This window comes from Anabrus simplex, chromosome X (genome assembly GCF_040414725.1).
Source record: "Anabrus simplex isolate iqAnaSimp1 chromosome X, ASM4041472v1, whole genome shotgun sequence".
Classification (NCBI taxonomy): domain Eukaryota; kingdom Metazoa; phylum Arthropoda; class Insecta; order Orthoptera; family Tettigoniidae; genus Anabrus; species Anabrus simplex.
Window position 1 is genome coordinate 72222502 of NC_090279.1, and position 19070 is coordinate 72241571.

At 42.4% G+C, this 19070-nt stretch overlaps 1 protein-coding gene across 1 annotated transcript in view; it reads right to left on the reverse strand.

The window, feature by feature from the left end:
- Positions 1–1106: 1106 nt before the first annotated feature.
- Positions 1107–19070, reverse strand: part of LOC137503289 (hemolymph lipopolysaccharide-binding protein-like) — a 36580-nt gene continuing 18616 nt past the window's right edge. Inside the window, exons 3-6 of the mRNA XM_068230833.1 lie at positions 17962–18097; positions 15391–15561; positions 10861–11085; positions 1107–1252 (exon numbers count right to left, since the gene is read on the reverse strand). Coding sequence (XP_068086934.1) covers positions 1107–1252; positions 10861–11085; positions 15391–15561; positions 17962–18097 — 678 coding nt within the window. The remainder of the gene's footprint in view (positions 1253–10860; positions 11086–15390; positions 15562–17961; positions 18098–19070) is intronic.

The window sequence follows — 19070 nt, forward strand, 5'->3', positions numbered from 1 at the left end:
AGTTTTTAAGGGAAGGCTGAACTTTACTTGCCTGATGACCTTGCTGATTTTCAGGGAAGGTAGAACATTACATGTCTCATAACTTTGTCGTTTTTAAGGGAAGGCTGAAAATTACGTGTCTAGTGACCTTGTTGTTTTAAAGGAAGGAAGAACATTATGTGTGTGATGACCTTGTTGTTTTTAAGGGACGTAGATAATTGCATGCCTGATGACATTGTTGTATTTAAGGGATAGTAGAACATTAGATGTCCATGACCTTGTTGTTTCTAACAGAATATAGAATGTCACATGTCTGATGACCTTGTTGTTTTAGGGAATGTAGAACATTACATGTCTGATGGCCTTTTTGTTTTTAAGGGAAGGTAGAACACAACATGTCTCATGACATTGTTGTTTCTGAGGGAAGGTAGAACATTATATGTCTGATGACTTCGTTACTTTTGACAGAAGGTAGAATATTACATACCCGGTGACCTTGTTGTTTTTAAAGGAAGGCAGAATATTACATGTCTGATGACCTTGCTGTTTTAAAGGAATGTAGAACATTATATATCTGTTGACCTTGATGTTTTGGGGGGAAGGTAGAATATTATATATCTGATGACCTTGTTGTTTCTGAGGGAGGGTTGAACATTACATGACTGGTGACCTTGTTTTTTAAAGGAATGTAGAACATTACATGTCCGATGACCATGTTGTTTTTGAGGGAAGGTAAAACATTACATGTCTGATGAAGTTGTTGTTTTTAAAGGAAGGTAAAACATTACATGTCTGATGACCTTGTTGTTTCTAACGGAACATAAAACATGACATGTCTGAGGACCTTGTTGTTTTAAAAGTAGGTAGAACATTATATGTCTGCTGACCTTGTTACTTTTGAGGGAATGTAGAACATTACATGTCCGATGACCTTGATGTTTTAAGGAAAGGTAGAATATTGGATGTCTGATTACCTTGTTGTTTTTAAGGGAACGTAGAACATACACGACTGATGACCTCGCTGTTCTGAAAAGTTTCCCTGTAGTTAGTGTTGAAACAGGAGAAAGAACGCCACGACTTATTTACAAGTACCTTTATTATATATCAACACTGTACATGAGATCTGTTCACAGCGGGATCTCGCAGATGAAGAAAAAGCGATCTGCACAATCGAAGTTCACCAGCAGACCTCTCCCGTCAGCAAAGGCGCACTTCCTACCAGCACTGTTATCCGGTTCACCAAGATACCACCAACTGCTGAGAGCAGGCTCACCTGAAACACAGGACATAAGTGTCGTACACTCGATCCATAACACTTTATCATTCTTCAGATTATCCCAGTTATTTCCGATGTTACTGGAACACCCCAGGCTCATTTTGGTTTTCGCCTCAGATTTACGGCCACAAGGACTTCCTGAAAATACGCGCATTTCTGGATGAAAATATCAACCCAGTATAGAGCGGGATTCGAACCTCAGCCTTCAGGACCCCCAGTGGATTTGGGAGTTAGAAGAGCATCCACGGTATCCCCTGTTTGTCGTAAGAAGACACTAAAAGGTCAACCACTGGATCTCACTTGAGACCGTGGTTTGACGACCACGGGTCCTCTAGCTGAGCCTGGCATTTTCCCCACTAAATTCTTGTCAGGCTCCTCTCTCTTATCTTTCTTGTGCGACCTCTCTGGGTCAACACTTGTTCTAGTCCGACACCGACAGCCTTGGGAGTCTTTCATAATCACGACCGTCGTGGGGATTCTCTATCTTTCCGGCACCTTCAATTTTTAGAAGTGCCGGACCGCTTCTGATTGGTGTTAATAGAGGATGGTCTCCCAGTGGTATTCCTATTAAAACAATATTCTCTTATGTTCTACTTGACTGCACTGTTAAGCCACCAGTAATCTTATTCTAATAATAATTTCTATTGATGGCAACAACTTACCACGTGAGTGGTTCGTCAAACTGGTATTACATATTGCTATCATGAAGTCAACCAGGTCCGTGTAAATGAGATCGGAATATGTTCACAGATCCACGAATTGGAGCGATGTCAATTTTATCTACGCTTTTCACAGGCAGCTGAAGCACTTTGTGGAAATTTATAAAGAAGTCTTGGATGTTATCTCGTGCTCCAGTTTTCAATCCGATAACTTTGATGTTACGAAGCTGGTACTTCATGTCGATACGCCGTGTGCTGCCAGTCAACTTCTTCCTGCACCTGTACTCTATTACGTGCATTTCCACATTCTGTTCCACTCTTCCATATTGAATTGTATTCCCTATCATTACGCACCGCGGAATTTCTATTCTGATTTCATGTACTTATTCTTACAATTCTATTAATAAATAGTCTGTCCCTTAAAAGACACAGTCATCGCTTTCGGTATATTTTCAACATTTTCAAGTTTCGTAATTCTTATCCGTGTGTTTTGAGGTTGCGACAACATTGTTGTTTTATTTTCCCGATAAGTACGACCCCGTGGGTAGGGACCATAGAATACATCCATGGTATTCCCTGCCAATCGTAAGAGGATAACAAAATGCGCCCCAGGAGCTCTTCATTTTGAAGCGTGACTTAGTGACCGTGGGGAAGTTAGCTGAGTCCTGGCATTACTTCCACATAATTTTGTCAGGCTCCTCACTTTCATCTATCCTTGGTTAACTCTCGTTCTTGTCCGACCACGGCGATATTACATTTTCGATACCTGAGGAGACTTTCATCTCCCCCTTCCCTTTCTTTAGCCGACACCTTCATCTCTCGAAGTGTCGACCCTTTTCATTCTTTTGCTCCATTAGTGGATGGCTGCCCAATTTTAGTTCCTCATAAAATACAAATACCACCATACCACCACCCGATAATTGAAAATAGTAATAAGTAACAAACGTCATAAAATATTGACCGAGCTGCCTCAGAGACGATGAAGTCTTGTCGCTATAACGTACCACAGTGGTTCGAGTGATTGAATAGGCCAGAGAAGAAGTTGAAGTACATGCTGATGCTCCTCAAACCAAGATCAAATCCACTATGCCTGGAGCACTGTCGTCTGAAGAAATTGTGGCAGTGCCTTATTATACATCTGTTCACCTAAAATGTCCACTTAGTAAGAATCGCGCCGTGCTGTCCGAAACTCACAACAATATATACGACTAGTGCTGTACGACAAGTAATTGGAAATAAGAACCACACTTGTTAATGAAACAAAAGACAGATAGTCGTTATCCCTGGATGTTCTGAACGCTGAAAGGCATAACAGTCTATAATGATAATGTATGTATGTATGTTAATAGTCTTTAATACATACTATGGAGATAACATGGTTTGCATAGTGCAAATGATCCATTCACTGAGAGATAGTATTTAACACTTAACAGTTCGAGATCTTGTAATGTGTAACTGGTGCTAATGATTCCCGTTTCCTCAGTAACTTTGTGTAAGGCAACAGAAGTGCCGTTGTAGCTATGTACATCATCACACGAGGTAATCACTTCGCAGAAATGAGCGTCTGTCTATAACTGTGGAAACATTCTCATTATTTCAATATCGTCCTGAATGACAAACAAAATAGGGATTTAATACATGAAAGATGTGGTCAAGGTTCCTCACAGCCACCGATCTCTAGCACTCGGCGTGCTGGTAGCACCTGCATATCGTAACGTGCCATCCTGTGTTCCACTGAGTAACATCAGAGATAAACAAGACTTCTTCAGGCGATGGTTTTCTAAAAGGTTCCTTCCCATCTGTAATTTTTCTTCTTTCATTGAGCACGCCCACTGACGAAACTATGCCCATCCCGATCTGTCACCCGTAGTGCACATTTTATAACAGACACAACGATATCTAAAGTCAATACAAACCAGTGAACCACCCAAAAGTCAGCCAAAGTGAAGCGATGAGAATCATAATTGCGATGAACGAAATACACAAAGGCACAGTGCAAATATCACCCCCAGTGGAGTGATAGTGTCAGACTGTACTTGTTGGGAATACAGTGATGCGAAACGTGCAAGTCGCAGACTCAAAGAGAAGCGGAAATTGTAGTAGCTGCAATAAGGAAGCTGAAAAGAGAGCACAGTGAGATTCACAACAAATTCGAGCACTTTCTTTTATTATAAGTGAGAAGAAACGGGAAGGAGATATCTTCAAATATCACAATAAATATGAAAATTCAAGCGCACCAGAAAGTAGAAACTGCTTCGGGAGTCGATGATGTGAAGGTGAAGAGAGCAAGCACATATGTATCGATTAGTTAACCTGAGGTCAAGTGAAGACACCGCGGTTCACGTCTAGACGTCATCTGTTCAGAAGAAAACATTTCCGGGATCAAATCACAGAGACTATTAGAACAGCGAAGTTGGCTTTGGTCGTCTAACTATCGACGATGTCACTACTTGGTCTGAGGTTCAGGAGGTTCCGTAGTCGTTACCAGGGATATGGATGATATTGCCACACAACTTTCATTCTATGTCTCTGAAGTGTTAGCATCTCAATTTGTAAATTACTGTTCACGTTCGAGTACAGAGAGACACCATTGAGTTCTTGGCGATTACAACGAAGTGAGGAACACTACGTATCTATTATACTTTCACGACGAGACATGTGGGCACTTTTAATTAATTAATTAGTAAGAGCATACAAATGCACATAGGGAAGTGTGGATGTTTATTCTCTGGTATAATGTAGTAGTGTTCTCTTGCGATTCTTGCAACAGGAGGAGTTTTATTTGTCACACAAACTACACGAAGAGTCCTTGTTGGGTTCATGGTACTTCGTATTCTTGCATATTCTGTGGTGGTATCCACGTATCGCCAGGCTTGTCAGTGCAGAACGCACGTCGTGGTTTCCTTTTGTCTATCCTCTATCAATCATGGCATCTGTAGAGTAGAAATTCTCTTCTACATTCGTCCGCTTGTCTCGTCGGAGGGTCAATAATTATTTTCTTGGCTGGTTAAGTGACATCTCAAGTCCTCATTAATGGAGGTTTATTTGGCAGGTTCATACGCAAGCCTTGAGGGCGCTTTTTTGCAATTCCGAGGGCTCATTTTAGGAAGCGGACTTTTACTTTTTCTATTGTCTCTAGAAATTCCCAGATCAGTTCCAAGTCGTACGTGATAATTGGTACTATTTTAGCGCTGAACAGAGTCATAGCTCTTATCGCTCTTTCCCTGATGTGGATCCTGTATGACGTTCCTGATGTCTCTAGAGTTAGTCCTAAGTACTTGTTCCTAGTAACATCTTGTCTTCGGTCGGTAACCTGCCCCTCTTCGGAAAACCATATGTATACTTTTTTCTGGTTTATGACGAATTTGTTGTTTTCAGCTCAAATGTTCAGTTTGTTTAAGGCTTCTTTAAGGTCATTATCGGTCTGCGAACCTAGGACATTGTCATGAGGATACATATAGAGCGACACCGATTTCATATTTTCAATGGATTTTCTGCGTCAGATGTGGCAATATTAAACAGGAGGGGCTAACAGGGTCACCTTGAATTACTCAATTTGTTTGAAGGATTTCTTTTGATATACTTATCCCGTCATTTATCGCTACATTGCTTTGTGATAGGAGTTTCCTATGAGTTTTACAATTGCCGTGTCTTCTGTCATGGGGTCCATAATGTTCCTGTCCAACATGTCGAATGTGAAGACTTTACAGTATTTGCCTTTTGGGTGTCTTAAGCCGCCCAGATGTGAAGGTGATCGTTTCCTTCTTAATCTGAATTGATACTCCTATATTTGATGGCCAGTGAAGTTCGTTTGTCCTTCTGATATTATACTCCAGAGCAATCCCTCGTTATGAGATTAGTTTGTCGGCTTGTCCTTTCCTTTATATCATGTCTTTATTCTAAATTTCCTCCAGTCCTCTGAGATTTTTCCGCTTTGTAGACATATGCTGAACAAAAAGATCCATATATTTGCAAGGTGTTGTGCACTTCTTGAGACCGAGGAATCCTAATTCCGATGGTCCTAAGATATGAATGCCTTATTTAAAACAGTAATTTAAAAAACTCAAGTACAAAACACACCAAGGAGTTTCTCAGCGGAGGTTTACGAACACTTGGTCTTTGTCCACTGTGAGATGCATTCGGTACTTCTCAAAATCTGGTTTCCGTTTTGTCCTCACAAGAAAGTTTTCAGCTCACACAATAGAGAACACCTCTCCCACATCAGGGAGGCCATCCGGCTGTAAAATTGTGTGGCCCCACCAGAGAGTAGAGATGACCTCCTATGTGTCTCAGGAGGATGTGATGACCAAACAAGTGCTGTTTCATCCCCACCGGAATTGTTCATCGTCTCTGAGCGCAAACGGTAAAGACAAGGCCACACATTCTACCAATCAGAAATGAGAAAATCTGCGACAAAACACGGAACTGCGTTTCTGCATTTGAGACTGAGGTAAATCAGCATCTTGGAGGAATATAAAGTTCTGGCTATGATGTAAATGAGATCTGGTAATCTGGAAATCTGAAAGTTGTAGCTTGCTTCTTGTGAGAACTGTAAAAGTCTACGAGGGCTCCTCAAACATGTTCACGTGTCAAAGTAGTGACATTCCTGCTCTGGCTCTGCTCAGTAATATCAATCACGGTGATAACGGTGATACGCGTATCCTTCTAGGTAATTCACGGCGATATATCCTGAAACAGAGACAGCATTTACGTACGGTCTCCATCATCCAAAACCGTTCGTTATAATTATATAAAAATATTGTCTTCGAGATCATCTGAGCGAGTACCGAAAAGTACATTCTAGCCGTGAAAATGGAAATATGGACATTCTAAGCAAGTTTCTGGGCCCTGCCTCACGAATTACTTCAAGTGATTCAGAGAAAATAAGGAAATGTTTAGTAAGAAATCGGTAAAACACAACGTCAACTATAAATAGAGATCGGAGTAACAGACAGCTGCTGGTGATTGGTAGTGTGTATGAAAAAGAGAATAATAAAATATGACGACAGGCGGTACATTTAAACAGGAAGCGACACATTCTTATTCACTCGGGCTGTTTGTCTACGAGCTTTACCTGTAATACTTATCGTCGCACATGAGTGTGTTGATGATCAAGAAACACCCTGTACCTGCTAGTTGGTAGTAACATTTCTCACAACGAGAACTCCATGACGAGGAATTTTTATTAAATAGGATGTGCATCACTAAATGCAATTCACTTCTTCTGCGCGATGCAGGAGCATTCGCACCCGTTTCCCAGGTGATAGACCGTCTGATGGTGAGAGATATTTCGAAGGCGTTTTTGACGGCTGCTTCGTTGTTGAACCTCTTTCGTGTCCAACATGAGCCCAGAGTACTGTTGTCGTGTGAGTGACTGCAGTCACGTCCGAGTACTTGAAATATGGGCAACGACTGAGGGGACGAGTAAGTGGTACTGAGAGTCGGGAGTAGTATTGGGCACCTCGGACATATTCTGAGTCATGGCCCTACTTGAGTCGGGAGTAGTATTGGGCACTTCGGACATATTCTGAGTCATGGCCCTCCTTGAGTCGGGAGTAGTATTGGGGACCTCGGACATATTCTGAGTCATGGCCCTCCTTGAGCCGGGAGTAGTATTGGGCACCTCGGACATATTCTGAGTCATGGCCCTCCTTGAGTCGGGAGTAGTATTGGGCACCTCGGACATATTCTGAGTCATGGCCCTACTTGAGTCGGGAGTAGTATTGGGCACCTCGGACATATTCTGAGTCATGGCCCTCCTTGAGTCGGGAGTATTACTGGGTACCTCGGACATATTCTGAGTGATGGCCCTCCTTGAGTCGGGAGTAGTATTGAGCACCTCGGACATATTCTGAGTCATGGCCCTCCTTGAGTCGGGAGTAGTATTGGGCACCTCGGACATATTCTGTGTCATGGTCCTCCTTGAGTCGGGAGTAGTATTGGGCACCTCGGACATATTCTGAGTCATGGCCCTCCTTGAGTCGGGAGTAGTATTGAGCACCTCGGACATATTCTGAGTCATGGCCCTCCTTGAGTCGGGAGTAGTATTGGGCACCTCGGACATACCCTGAGTCATGGTCCTCCTTGAGTCGGGAGTAGTATTGAGCACCTCGGACATATTCTGAGTCATGGTCCTCCTTGAGTCGGGAGTAGTATTGGGCACCTCGGACATATTCTGAGTCATGGTCCTCCTTGAGTCGGGAGTAGTATTGAGCACCTCGGACATATTCTGAGTCATGGTCCTCCTTGAGTCGGGAGTAGTATTGGGCACCTCGGACATATTCTGAGTCATGGTCCTCCTTGAGTTGGGAGTAGTATTGGGCACCTCAGACATATTCTGAGTCATGGCCCTCCTTGTGCTCAAGAGGCGAGGACTATACAATCAACCGTAGGTCGCTAACTTGTCAGAGGAGAGACTCTCACTTGGACTATGTGTAAGTAGATGAACAGCCTGCTTCACATAATTTACCGAGCCGAGATTATTTTAATCAAGCCTCCGGGATTAAAGGATTTCCAATTAGTTTTGACAGTGCAGGATTCTTTGGAAGCAAAGAGGTGAAGGAAATGGTATTCGATATTAATCTATCAACCCACAGTAATGGGGAAAACATAACAAATAAAGTAGAAATGGGCGAGTTAGGAAGAGTTAGGAAATAATGATATTTCGGCAAGCGGTGATAACGATTAAGGGACAGGAGGAAATCAAATGCATTTAACAAGTGTTGAAAAAGGATGGGCAGTTTGTGATGTACGGAGGGAAAAAGGAAAAAAAATATATTTTGGATTAATCTGGTAAACTCATAGTACTTCCGAACAGATAATGGTACAGGTGGATGGAATATAAGAGGAAATATTCATCTTGACGTCGCGAACCACCAAGCCGACAGAGTAATAAAATGAGCCTGGAAAGTTAGTAAAGGTCCTTCTGATTTGACGAAAGCAGTAATTGTACCTATTTATAAGCAAGACGACTGCTAGAACCATCAAGGTATTTCAACGACACTGATGATGGTGATTCCTTCGTGCACCGGGCAAGGTATTCACTAGTATTTTTGGAGGGAGAAACCAATTAATGTCTTATACTGTGTTGGATGAGAGCAGTGTGGTTTCAGACCTCAGAGGGGTTTTCATGGTCAGGTCTTCAGTATTCGTCACATAAGTAAAAAGTGCTATGATATGAATAGCAAGTTTTGTTTTTGTTTCGTAGATCTAGAGAAGGCATATGACAGAGTACTTCAGGGAAGGATGTCAGCCACACTGGGAGAATATGGGATTAAGCCTAGATTATTGGGAGCAATAAAACTCACTTATGTTGACATTGAAATTTGATGGTAGAACGAGTTCTTGATTCAAGGTACTTACAGGGGTGGGATATGGCTGCAATCTTCAATGTTGTTGTTCATAGTTTACAAGGATCATCTACTGGAAGGTATAAAGCGCCAGGGATGCGGAAATGTCGTAAGCATTTTGGTGTTAATGGCAGACAGAGCTGAAATCCTGCAGTCTAATTTCTTGGAAAATAAAAGAGGTGCAGTGAGTCCGACATTAATATTGGCATTACCAAGAATAAAGGGGCTCCCTGGCCGAGGCGGTAAAGGCGTACTCGGTTCACCCGGAAGGACGTGGGTTCGAATCCACGTCAGAAAGTCGTAAAATTTAGGAAATTAGATTTCCACTTCCGGAGGTGCATATGGCCCTGAGGTTCACTCATCCTACATCAAAAATGAGTACCAGGTTAATTATTGTGGTCAAAGGCGGCCGGGCGTAGAGCTAACAACTCTACCCCATCAAGTGCCGATTTTACGAATAGTGGAAGTCTTCACCTGCCACCACTCCCAGGGCCTTCGTGGCCTGTACGGAGATGTCTTTGCTTTTTTTTATTGCCAAGAATAAAGTCATGTCTGTTAGTTAGGAAAGTTCCGAGAACTGAATGTCAGGTCGGAGATACAAAACTGGAACTTCTGCCAGGAAGCAAGGTGCAGCAAAATTAATGCAGTGAGCTCTGGGATGGAACGGTCTGTTTTCGGGAAAACTTCGCTGTGTGGGAGTGCAAGCTGGGAGGACTCTGGATATATCGTCCATACGTTAGTTGTAATATACATTGCAATAACGAGAATGAAGTCTAGAAAGAACGGGTGGGAACAACGACAGGAAGGTACCCAGAATGAGAAGATAAATGCTTATTGATGCATAAGCTCCATTGATGAAGCGGTACTCCGGTGTTGGGGTCGCGTGAGGTGAATGGAGGATGATGGGTTACCTGCGAGAATAACGTAGTCAGCCATCGAGGGTAAGAGCAGTAGAGGAGATCAGGACTCAGTTTCTAATTATTTAAAGACAAGAGGTGTGGAACTAAACGAGGGTACAGCAGTCTATAATGATGAAGTCCCTACCACGACCCCAGTGTGTCCTACTCTCTTGTTGACGTCCGTGATAAACCTGCACGCCTTGATGCAGCACATAGCCTATTCCTGTCAAAGAGCACCGAGTGGTCTGCTCAAGGATTAACGTCCCCATCCGACAGATGAATGCCCTCATACGCTCACTTTACGACTCTTTACCTTCATTTAGAAATAAGTAATATTATTCACTTTATGTTCCAGTAACTACATTCGTATGGTTTGGGAGACGCCAACGTGCCGGAATTTTATCCATCAGGTTTTATTTTATGTGCCAGTAAATCTACCGTCACAAGACTGACATACCACCGAACTGAGCGAGGATCGAACCTGCCAAGTTGGGCTCAGAACGCCAACGGCCTACCGCTTGGGCTACTGAGGGCAAGACTTCTTCATTCCTCCCCTGATTATAGGCAATACGGTGTGGTCATCAGCCAGTGACATCGCTAACTACAGCTAAATGTCGGCTTCTGTTGTTTAATATGACAAATGTCTTCCGTGCGACATTCGGTAATTCATGAGGAGAAGAGAGCTAGAGAGAACTCACCTTTCACAGAGACCCAACGACCTTCACCTTCGGGCTTGTAAACTCCCATCCAGGGGTCCCAGAACTCACTCTCGTACATTGTAGGGAACACCTCGCTTCTCTCCCGTTCACTTTCCAATACCATGAGATCGCCTCCGTCTCTCTTGCACTGCTCCCTGGCGTTACTCCATATCTTATAGTCACGGTATCCCTTATAACAGTTGAAACCTTCAAACAGTCGGTAACCTGTGGGCAGATAGAACATCACATTTAAATAGTTAGTTCACACTTTTAGATTTTAGACCATCCTACGGGTGAAAATGACGATCCTTCATTATTTGTCCTACTCTTTGTTGCATGACATGATCAGGAGACACCATAGCGTAGAGAAGAGGAGATAATGAGATGAAGTGAAGGACGTGAGGTACGATAGCGGAAAAGGAGAAGGTGAAACGCGGTACCGACATGCAGCCTACTTCGGTCATAAAGCAGCAAGCGATTTGCTCATGGCTCAACGTCGCCACCCGTCATAAATGCGACCTATGCCCTCACTCTAAATGAGCAATGTGGTGAGGTTTGTAATGAATCCAGGCTTTTGTACGCAATCTACCAGCACCTCTCCCACCCGGCTGGCCAACATTGTGATGGTGAAAATTGTTTCGACCAACGGGACGCCTTAAGCATCTTGCCCAGCAGGCGGACCAGTGCTTCTATCTACGTGATAAACTGATTTGTGCAGCTTATTTCCGGAGCTGGAGCGTTCGGAGTATTTTCGAGATGATTTAGCTGTCTTGGAAACAGCCAGCTCTCTTCGTATTCCGGAGATGTGAAAAATGAATAATCAACAAGATCACCGTCGTATTTCCTGTACTTCGTCATGGATACTTAAATATGTGTGGCGCGTCTGAAAGTGCCCAGTTTTCAGCTGAGTAACTTGGATTGGAAATTGGGCATATTAGATTCTATATGTTGCCGGATATTCCTAACGATATCCATAACGTTTTATTCTACTGGCTACCATGTGACTTGAAACCAATGATTCCTACACACGCCTGCTCTAATTGTATGATGATATGAATTAGAATGTTTGCAATTATATCACCAGGGGTGACGTTCATTCCAGGATGCATTGCTTTGGGCACTTTCAGACGCGCCACACATATTTAAGTATTCATGACCAAGTACAGAAAATACGACGGTGATGTTCTTGATTATTCATATTTCACATCTCCGGAATACGAAGAGAGATGGCTGTTTCCAAGACAGCTAAATCATCTCGAAAATACTCCAAACGATCCAGCTGCTGAAATGATTCAGAGTTAAACATACTTCCTTCTGTAACCTTTAGCTCGTGTAATATCAACGTCCATGCTCCTTCTTCCACTCAAACATTGCACTATGGCAGCAGTAGCACGATCATTTAAGGCCCTTCACTCAAATGAGAGGCAAAGTGGCGGTAAGTCGTGATGATTAAGCGGTGCCGAAAACCACTGGGAGATTTGGTTTAAAAAGAAGAGAATCCGAGGCAATGCATTCCATTCTTAACTTTCAGTTGATATTTGTTTAACATTGTATAGAATATAATTATTTCCTATTCTTGTTGATTTATGTTCAGATTCGGGATTTTCATAGTGACATCTGTCCGCGTGAATTGCCCCTTCTCTGGAGAGTTACGTTTCCTAACTGTCCTCGGGAGAAATTTCATCGATCTCCGTAAATTACTTTACGTTTATCAAGAAGTAATGCTAAAAATTGATATCACACAGAAAAACAAATTATGAGTCGGATTTGTGTCCGTTCCTCGGACAGCCTTTTCCCACTGCTCTAAATGGCTACCTGAAGATGATCGGTTATGTGTACGAAACATGCGGCACTGTCTTCAAGCGCAGTAAGACATAACGCAAGACGCACTATGTATTAATGACTTCCTCTTGAATTTACTTGCATTTCCCCTGTTTTGTTGCCACCTCCATTTGCTCACTATTAATAACTCTGGAGCAGCCTAAATCTACATTAATCACTCATTAGAGGGGGCTTTTATCCAACTGCAAAGTTTCTACTATGTACAGTATTTCCAATAGTTGCGAGCAATAGAACCACTAGAATGTGGTCCACATTGGATTTCTTAAAAGTGAACGACGTATTACTAACTTCATCATTTGTAAAACTTTTGGTTAAATTACATGAGACATTATTTTGCAATATTTTAAAAGTTAAATCTCAGCGGTGGCAACACTGCATTTATGAGTATTTCTACCTCATTACGCCTTGATTAGTCACAAAATGCAGCTGTTTTGTGTTGGCCTGCGAGGCCCATGTTATACATTAGTGTAGAATAAACGAGCACTTACACAAAACAGGAGCACACATGACAGTCAGTAAAACTGAGAACATCAGCACTGATCAACGGCATCCACACTTGGGAAGAACCGTCGTTCTCAGACCGAATTACAATAATACTGTGATAGAAAACAAAGGCCAGGTCATGTCGTCTTCGAATGCCCTAAACCCGCACATATTGTGCCACTCATCGGAAAGGCATCTGCAGTTGTACCAAGTAAAGTAATGAGAGTTACCGAGCGGAAGAGATAAATGGAGAACTTCTGCTTGACCACTGTCTGCCTCAAGGTCTATAAAGTGCTCCCACATGTTCTCCACGTGCCCAGGGAACCGCGAGTGAAGAATGGAATAACTGGCAGAGGGATGACCTATAATTCAAACATCAGCAAGTTTTATAAATAAAAAAATTCACATGATTCACGTGTCTCTTGATTTAATATTTCAGAAAAATGTCTTGATAATTATTCTTTTCATACGTAATATTGATCATCTTTATGTTTGTGTCCTTCAGATTGGAAGATGGTGGGACATACTTCACTGGTGTGTAACCATTCAGGGTTCTGTGAGAGGGTACATGTGACTTTAGGGTCTTCAAAAGGACTAATTCTCTTTAGGGAGACATAAACAGTTATCCGCGTTAAAGTTATGTCCACTGAAAAGTATGATGAAAGAGAAGTTGTAGCAATTACAGGTTTCGATCGAATCGTTCACATACGACTTAAGTCAGAAAATGATGATCTCAGAAAAACAAGATCAAAGTTTTAGAATCTCTGCCAAACGAACACGCATATATACCGGCTATCATTTCGAAGTTATATGACTAATATAATTCTTTCCTAGGGTTAGTATGTATTTAATTTAACTCGAAATATTGTTTATTTAGTACATATGTTTAATCACGAAAGCAATCAATAAAGTAACTCTTATGGCACCTCGCCCAATTACTCTGTCATTTTGATGAAGAGTTTTTCTTAATGTTATTATTATTTAGTCAGCGAATCTACCAAAAGGGCCCTTTGCTACCTCCTGCCTTTGGTGTATTTATCAATGTTAAACTTTTTCTCTAATTAACTGCTGTTGGCATTTTACCAGTTTTTCTCTCTCGTTATAACGAAGGCTGTGCCTCCAACTAAAATTATCAAATGTAAAATTTATGCAGTGCAGGTTTTGACAAATTGCAAGTCATTAAATTAATCTTAACCTGGCAACGTTTCATGTAAAAATATTATCCTCTGTTTTTTGTCAGACGTATAAGACGACTTGTTTTCAGATGGTGTTGTAAGGCTTTCGACTTATTTGCTATTCAATTATTCATGTGAAAAATATCAATTATAAAACAGTTTTTGTAAACTAAGTGATAATGTTAAATCTGTGGTTCTGACATCCATTCTCTCCAGTGGATCCCCCAGGGGTTTTGTTTCCTATTTCCCCTACAAGTGGAATTCTCCATTCGAGGAACGGTTACAATCCTAATGTGTACTGTTCGCAGCTCTCAAGAGCGCCCCGAACAAGTTGAGGAGGGAGACGAGCCTTTCTCTGAGAGTCCTGCGGAGTTCAGCAAGAACTGATAAGGATGGTTGCTAAATTTTGTACGTATTGCAATTCACCTGGAAACAAAAGGTAAGTATGGATTCCTGGTAGTTTTATTGAAGTAGTTTCCAGTTGCTTTCCTGCCCAAAATCATGAATCAATCTTAGATAATAATATTATGACTGCGTGCCGTAGGAAAGAGCCATAAACGGGAAGGTGCCTTACTAAATGTGCACATCCAGATATTTGTCTCATGCAAAACTGAGAAGCCACGGAATCACCTTGAGGGATGTCGAACCCACAACCTCTACAATGGTTTGCACGTGATAGTATCATCGGCTCGCGTGTGGGGCCGCTGTGCCGTGCGCTGCGATATGTGGAACACTCACCGGGTCCCGCCTTCACTTCGGACCCAAGACGCTCTCATTTCTCCTCCTACAACAAGTTTATCATATTCTCTCTACTCGTGCACTCGTTCTGCAGACTGCTGCTCCAAGCAAACACCTACACAGTAACTGCAGGGTGAGTACTTTATCTGTGGAACGTGGAATACAACGATTAAGAGCTTTACTTTTCTATCTGAACAAACTAGATCCAAATCTCCAAGAAACACATGCACGTTCGTCTCTCGTACACCACTCATAGATAATCTGATTAAATTCTTGAGAGTTTATCACTCACCTGAATGAGGACAGGACCTTGGTTTCGTAGTAGTAGTACTAGCTGGTGTAGTAGTAGTTGGAGCAGTGGTAATAGTAGTAGTCGGTGGAGTAGTAGCAGTCGGTGCAGTAGTGTAAGCTGGTGTAGTAGTTGCAGGTGTGACTGGCTTCATATATTGAGACGTCGAAGTAACTGGAACAAAAATACGCATGAAATATGCAATTTCTGATAAATAATAATCCTGAAAATCTATCGCAAACTGTGCAAATAAAATCCGTATGGAATCATTTTACGGTCTGCGACAAGGCCTACTTCAGATTATGGTTATGTTCAAGAAATCGCCTGTACCAAGATTATTAAAATAGTGCGTGTGTCTCTTACTTGTAATGATTCTATTTTGTCCAGTTGAAACACTACTCATCATGATAATGCCGCTCCAGAAAGGTGTATATGGTTTGTTGTATCATTCATAAAAGTGAAGAAAGGTTAGATTCCTTACTTAGGTCCTTTTGAACACAATCACGAGTTTAAGAAGGAGGAGGTTAATTTTGATTTTATGGCAAATAAAGATAAGTTGTTTACACTTTATATTACTACTGTATTTTCAAAGCAGATTCATATAGCAACGGACTTGATATAATTTAGATCTCCTACACACATCGCATTCATTCCAGAAGAAAACTCAGTTTGACAGCCAGATCTAAATTGCCTAGTGATGCCACGCTCCCCACCTCGCTGATTACCTAGTGAAATATTTCCGCGTCTGCATCAATTCATCCGTATCTGTACACCGCAAAGAGATGAGCCCTATACCTAGAACTTAATGTTTCTCATCTTTAACTTTTCCATACCATAAACATACTTCTTCCGCCGGTATAAATACTCCCCCAGCTATCGATTTGATCCCATCTCTACAAAAACACTCCAGTTTTGGAAGACATCCATTACGTCACTTCTCAACCATGAAACAATTCCTTATACAATATCTAGTAAATATGTATCTTATAACCACCATATCCACGTACTTTCACTTCCGCTGCCTAGTCCGCCACGTATCCTTTCTAAACAACACACGCACTCCCAGTCCCCCCCACATAAATACCCCTTAGTTTCATTTATATTACCCTCTCATAGAAAGTGTCCCACTGATAATAACCTCCTCTCCATTCAACTTCATAACAGATCCCACACTATGTCGTACGTTGTTCGTACCAACATAGAAAACTACCACACCCTCTCCCCATCGTCTGTCTTAACGTAATTCCTCTACCTTGGTTCCCTTTCCTCCGTGCACTTTCTCCCCGAGCCTAACTATGGAGTCCTCGATGACCAGAGTCTCGACCTCACTTATTTCATTATATCCGCTTCCCTAATAGTTTCAACAGTCTTCCCTGATGTTTGCAGACCATACCTTCTCCTCCTCCATGTTCCACCCCCTCTGCCCCTCCACCTACTGTACCTTTTCTCTTACCCCCACATTCCTGAAACAAGTTCATTTCCCCCTATATCCCTCTGTGTTTACCAGCGGTTACTCACGGATACCCTACTGATAACTGCCCTTGACTTTATCCCGTTGCCCTCAGTTTCCTCCCCCTTAAACTATTAGCATATCTGTCTTTCAGAACTTCTCCTCCCACCGCACCCTGTACATTGTTCCTGTTCTCCGTCAGCAGCGTAAACACTTTTTCATACTTATCCCATATCTCCCTCCCGTCACCTGCTCTTTATTTGGGCTATGATCGTCCAATCTCACCTTAAACCCCGTAGAGTAACGGTAAACACAATTACTTGCAAAGCTCGTGGTCTACGCTTTTTCCCACTACTTTGAGAAATGTAATGTTGGCAGGACTGCAGGTAGGTAGTTAAATATGATCACCTCGATTAGGAGTGCTGCTGGAAAGAACTGCATAACCTCGGAAAAGGACACGAGTTCCCATTATTACCAAAAGAATTCTTCTGTAACACCACATTTCAAAGGCCTCTACTCTATTTCTCTACTTAGCATGACTCTAACGTTACAGACAAATACTTCGGCAAACGACGGCCTGAATTTTATATTTATGGTGAGTAGAATGTTTCATTTACAAGATGGCTTCCTTTAGCAAATATTCTTCTTCGGTAATGAACGGATAGTTTCTCCTTTCATTCGTTATGTTACTTCCTAGCCACCCAAATTCCTCCACTTCCTTTATGAGTACATTTCCTAGTCTTATATCACGTGCTTCACCTGACCTTATCTATTACATTCAACTGCCCTTGACATCCTCCAACAATGACGTTCCTCCATATCCAATACTGCCTGCTCTATACACATTTAACTGAAGGAGAGGCAGACCACGCACCTGCCTCGCTCGCTGATCACTGCAGTTTGTGGTACTCTTCGTTACCTGTAATTCCAATCCTCTCAAGCATTTCAGAACGCCTAGTCCCATCCACAATATCGAATAGGGAGGAGACTGACGCAGGCACGTTCCCTAGCTGATTGCCCCTGAACACGGAGTAGATACCGCCCACAAACACTGCAGTCCTACTTCTTTGGGGTAAGGAACACCGAGTGTGAATGAGAGTTCTATGACAACGATCAGGTCTTACCGTATACTGGTGGATGTACAGAAGTCACCGAAACAAGCTGCTCAACTTCACTGCTATCACATGATCTTCTTTCTTGGTGGACATTCACAGCTAATTCCCATTGGTTCTCCGTCGATGTCAATCGCCGCGTATCAACCTGTAAAGAATATTGAACTCTTAAGATATAGAAAATTATAGCCCACATTCAGTTCACAATCCACTATAATTCCAAGGTGAGTATGAAGCACCCATTTGAAACAACCCTTCCTACTCACATTCCTGTTTCCTTCCTCGCACGTCACATGAGATGCCATTATGCCCAACTACCACACCACACAACCACAATTGGTGTTTTACTCGGAGTTTCGCCGCACCATATAGTGGCAATCGGAGCCGTAACTTACGGAAAACCTATAACGTACTCCCAGAGATGCTGTTTGTTCGTTATTCTTAGATATTACTAAAACATCCCAGTTTCATTTAATTCGGTACAATTGATCGTGTGTCTTAGAACTGAATGTTTAAAGCACGGAATTTCGGTATTTCTTGACATCATTCTCCAGCTGTAAAAAGAGACAATATGTCCAAAAAGAAATTTATTTTTCAAACGAGACTTCCGATGTCTCCAAGCTCGGCTTCAGTGACCATAGTTTCGAGATAAAGGAAGTGGAGTGGACGAAATCACAATCACATATCAGAGTGAATATAACGGAGAGATTCAGGGATCGGTCCGGGAATACGGTACCGAAGACGTAGATACGTTTCCAGACAGTGCAGCAGTAGATATGACCTGGCTCGACTACTTCTTACGGCTCCAGGCAGTGTAGCAGTAGATATGACCTGGCTCGACTACTTCTTACGGCTCCAGGCAGTGTAGCAGTAGATATGACCTGGCTCGACTACTTCTTACGGCTCCAGGCAGTGTAGCAGTAGATATGACCTGGCTCGACTACTTCTTACGGCTCCAGGCAGTGTAGCAGAAGATATGACCTGGCTCGACTACTTCTTACGGCTCCAGGCAGTGTAGCAGTAGATATGACCTGGCTCGACTACTTCCTACGGCTCCAGGCAGTGTAGCGGTAGATATGAACTGGCTCGACTACTTCTTACGGTTCCAGGCATTGTAGCAG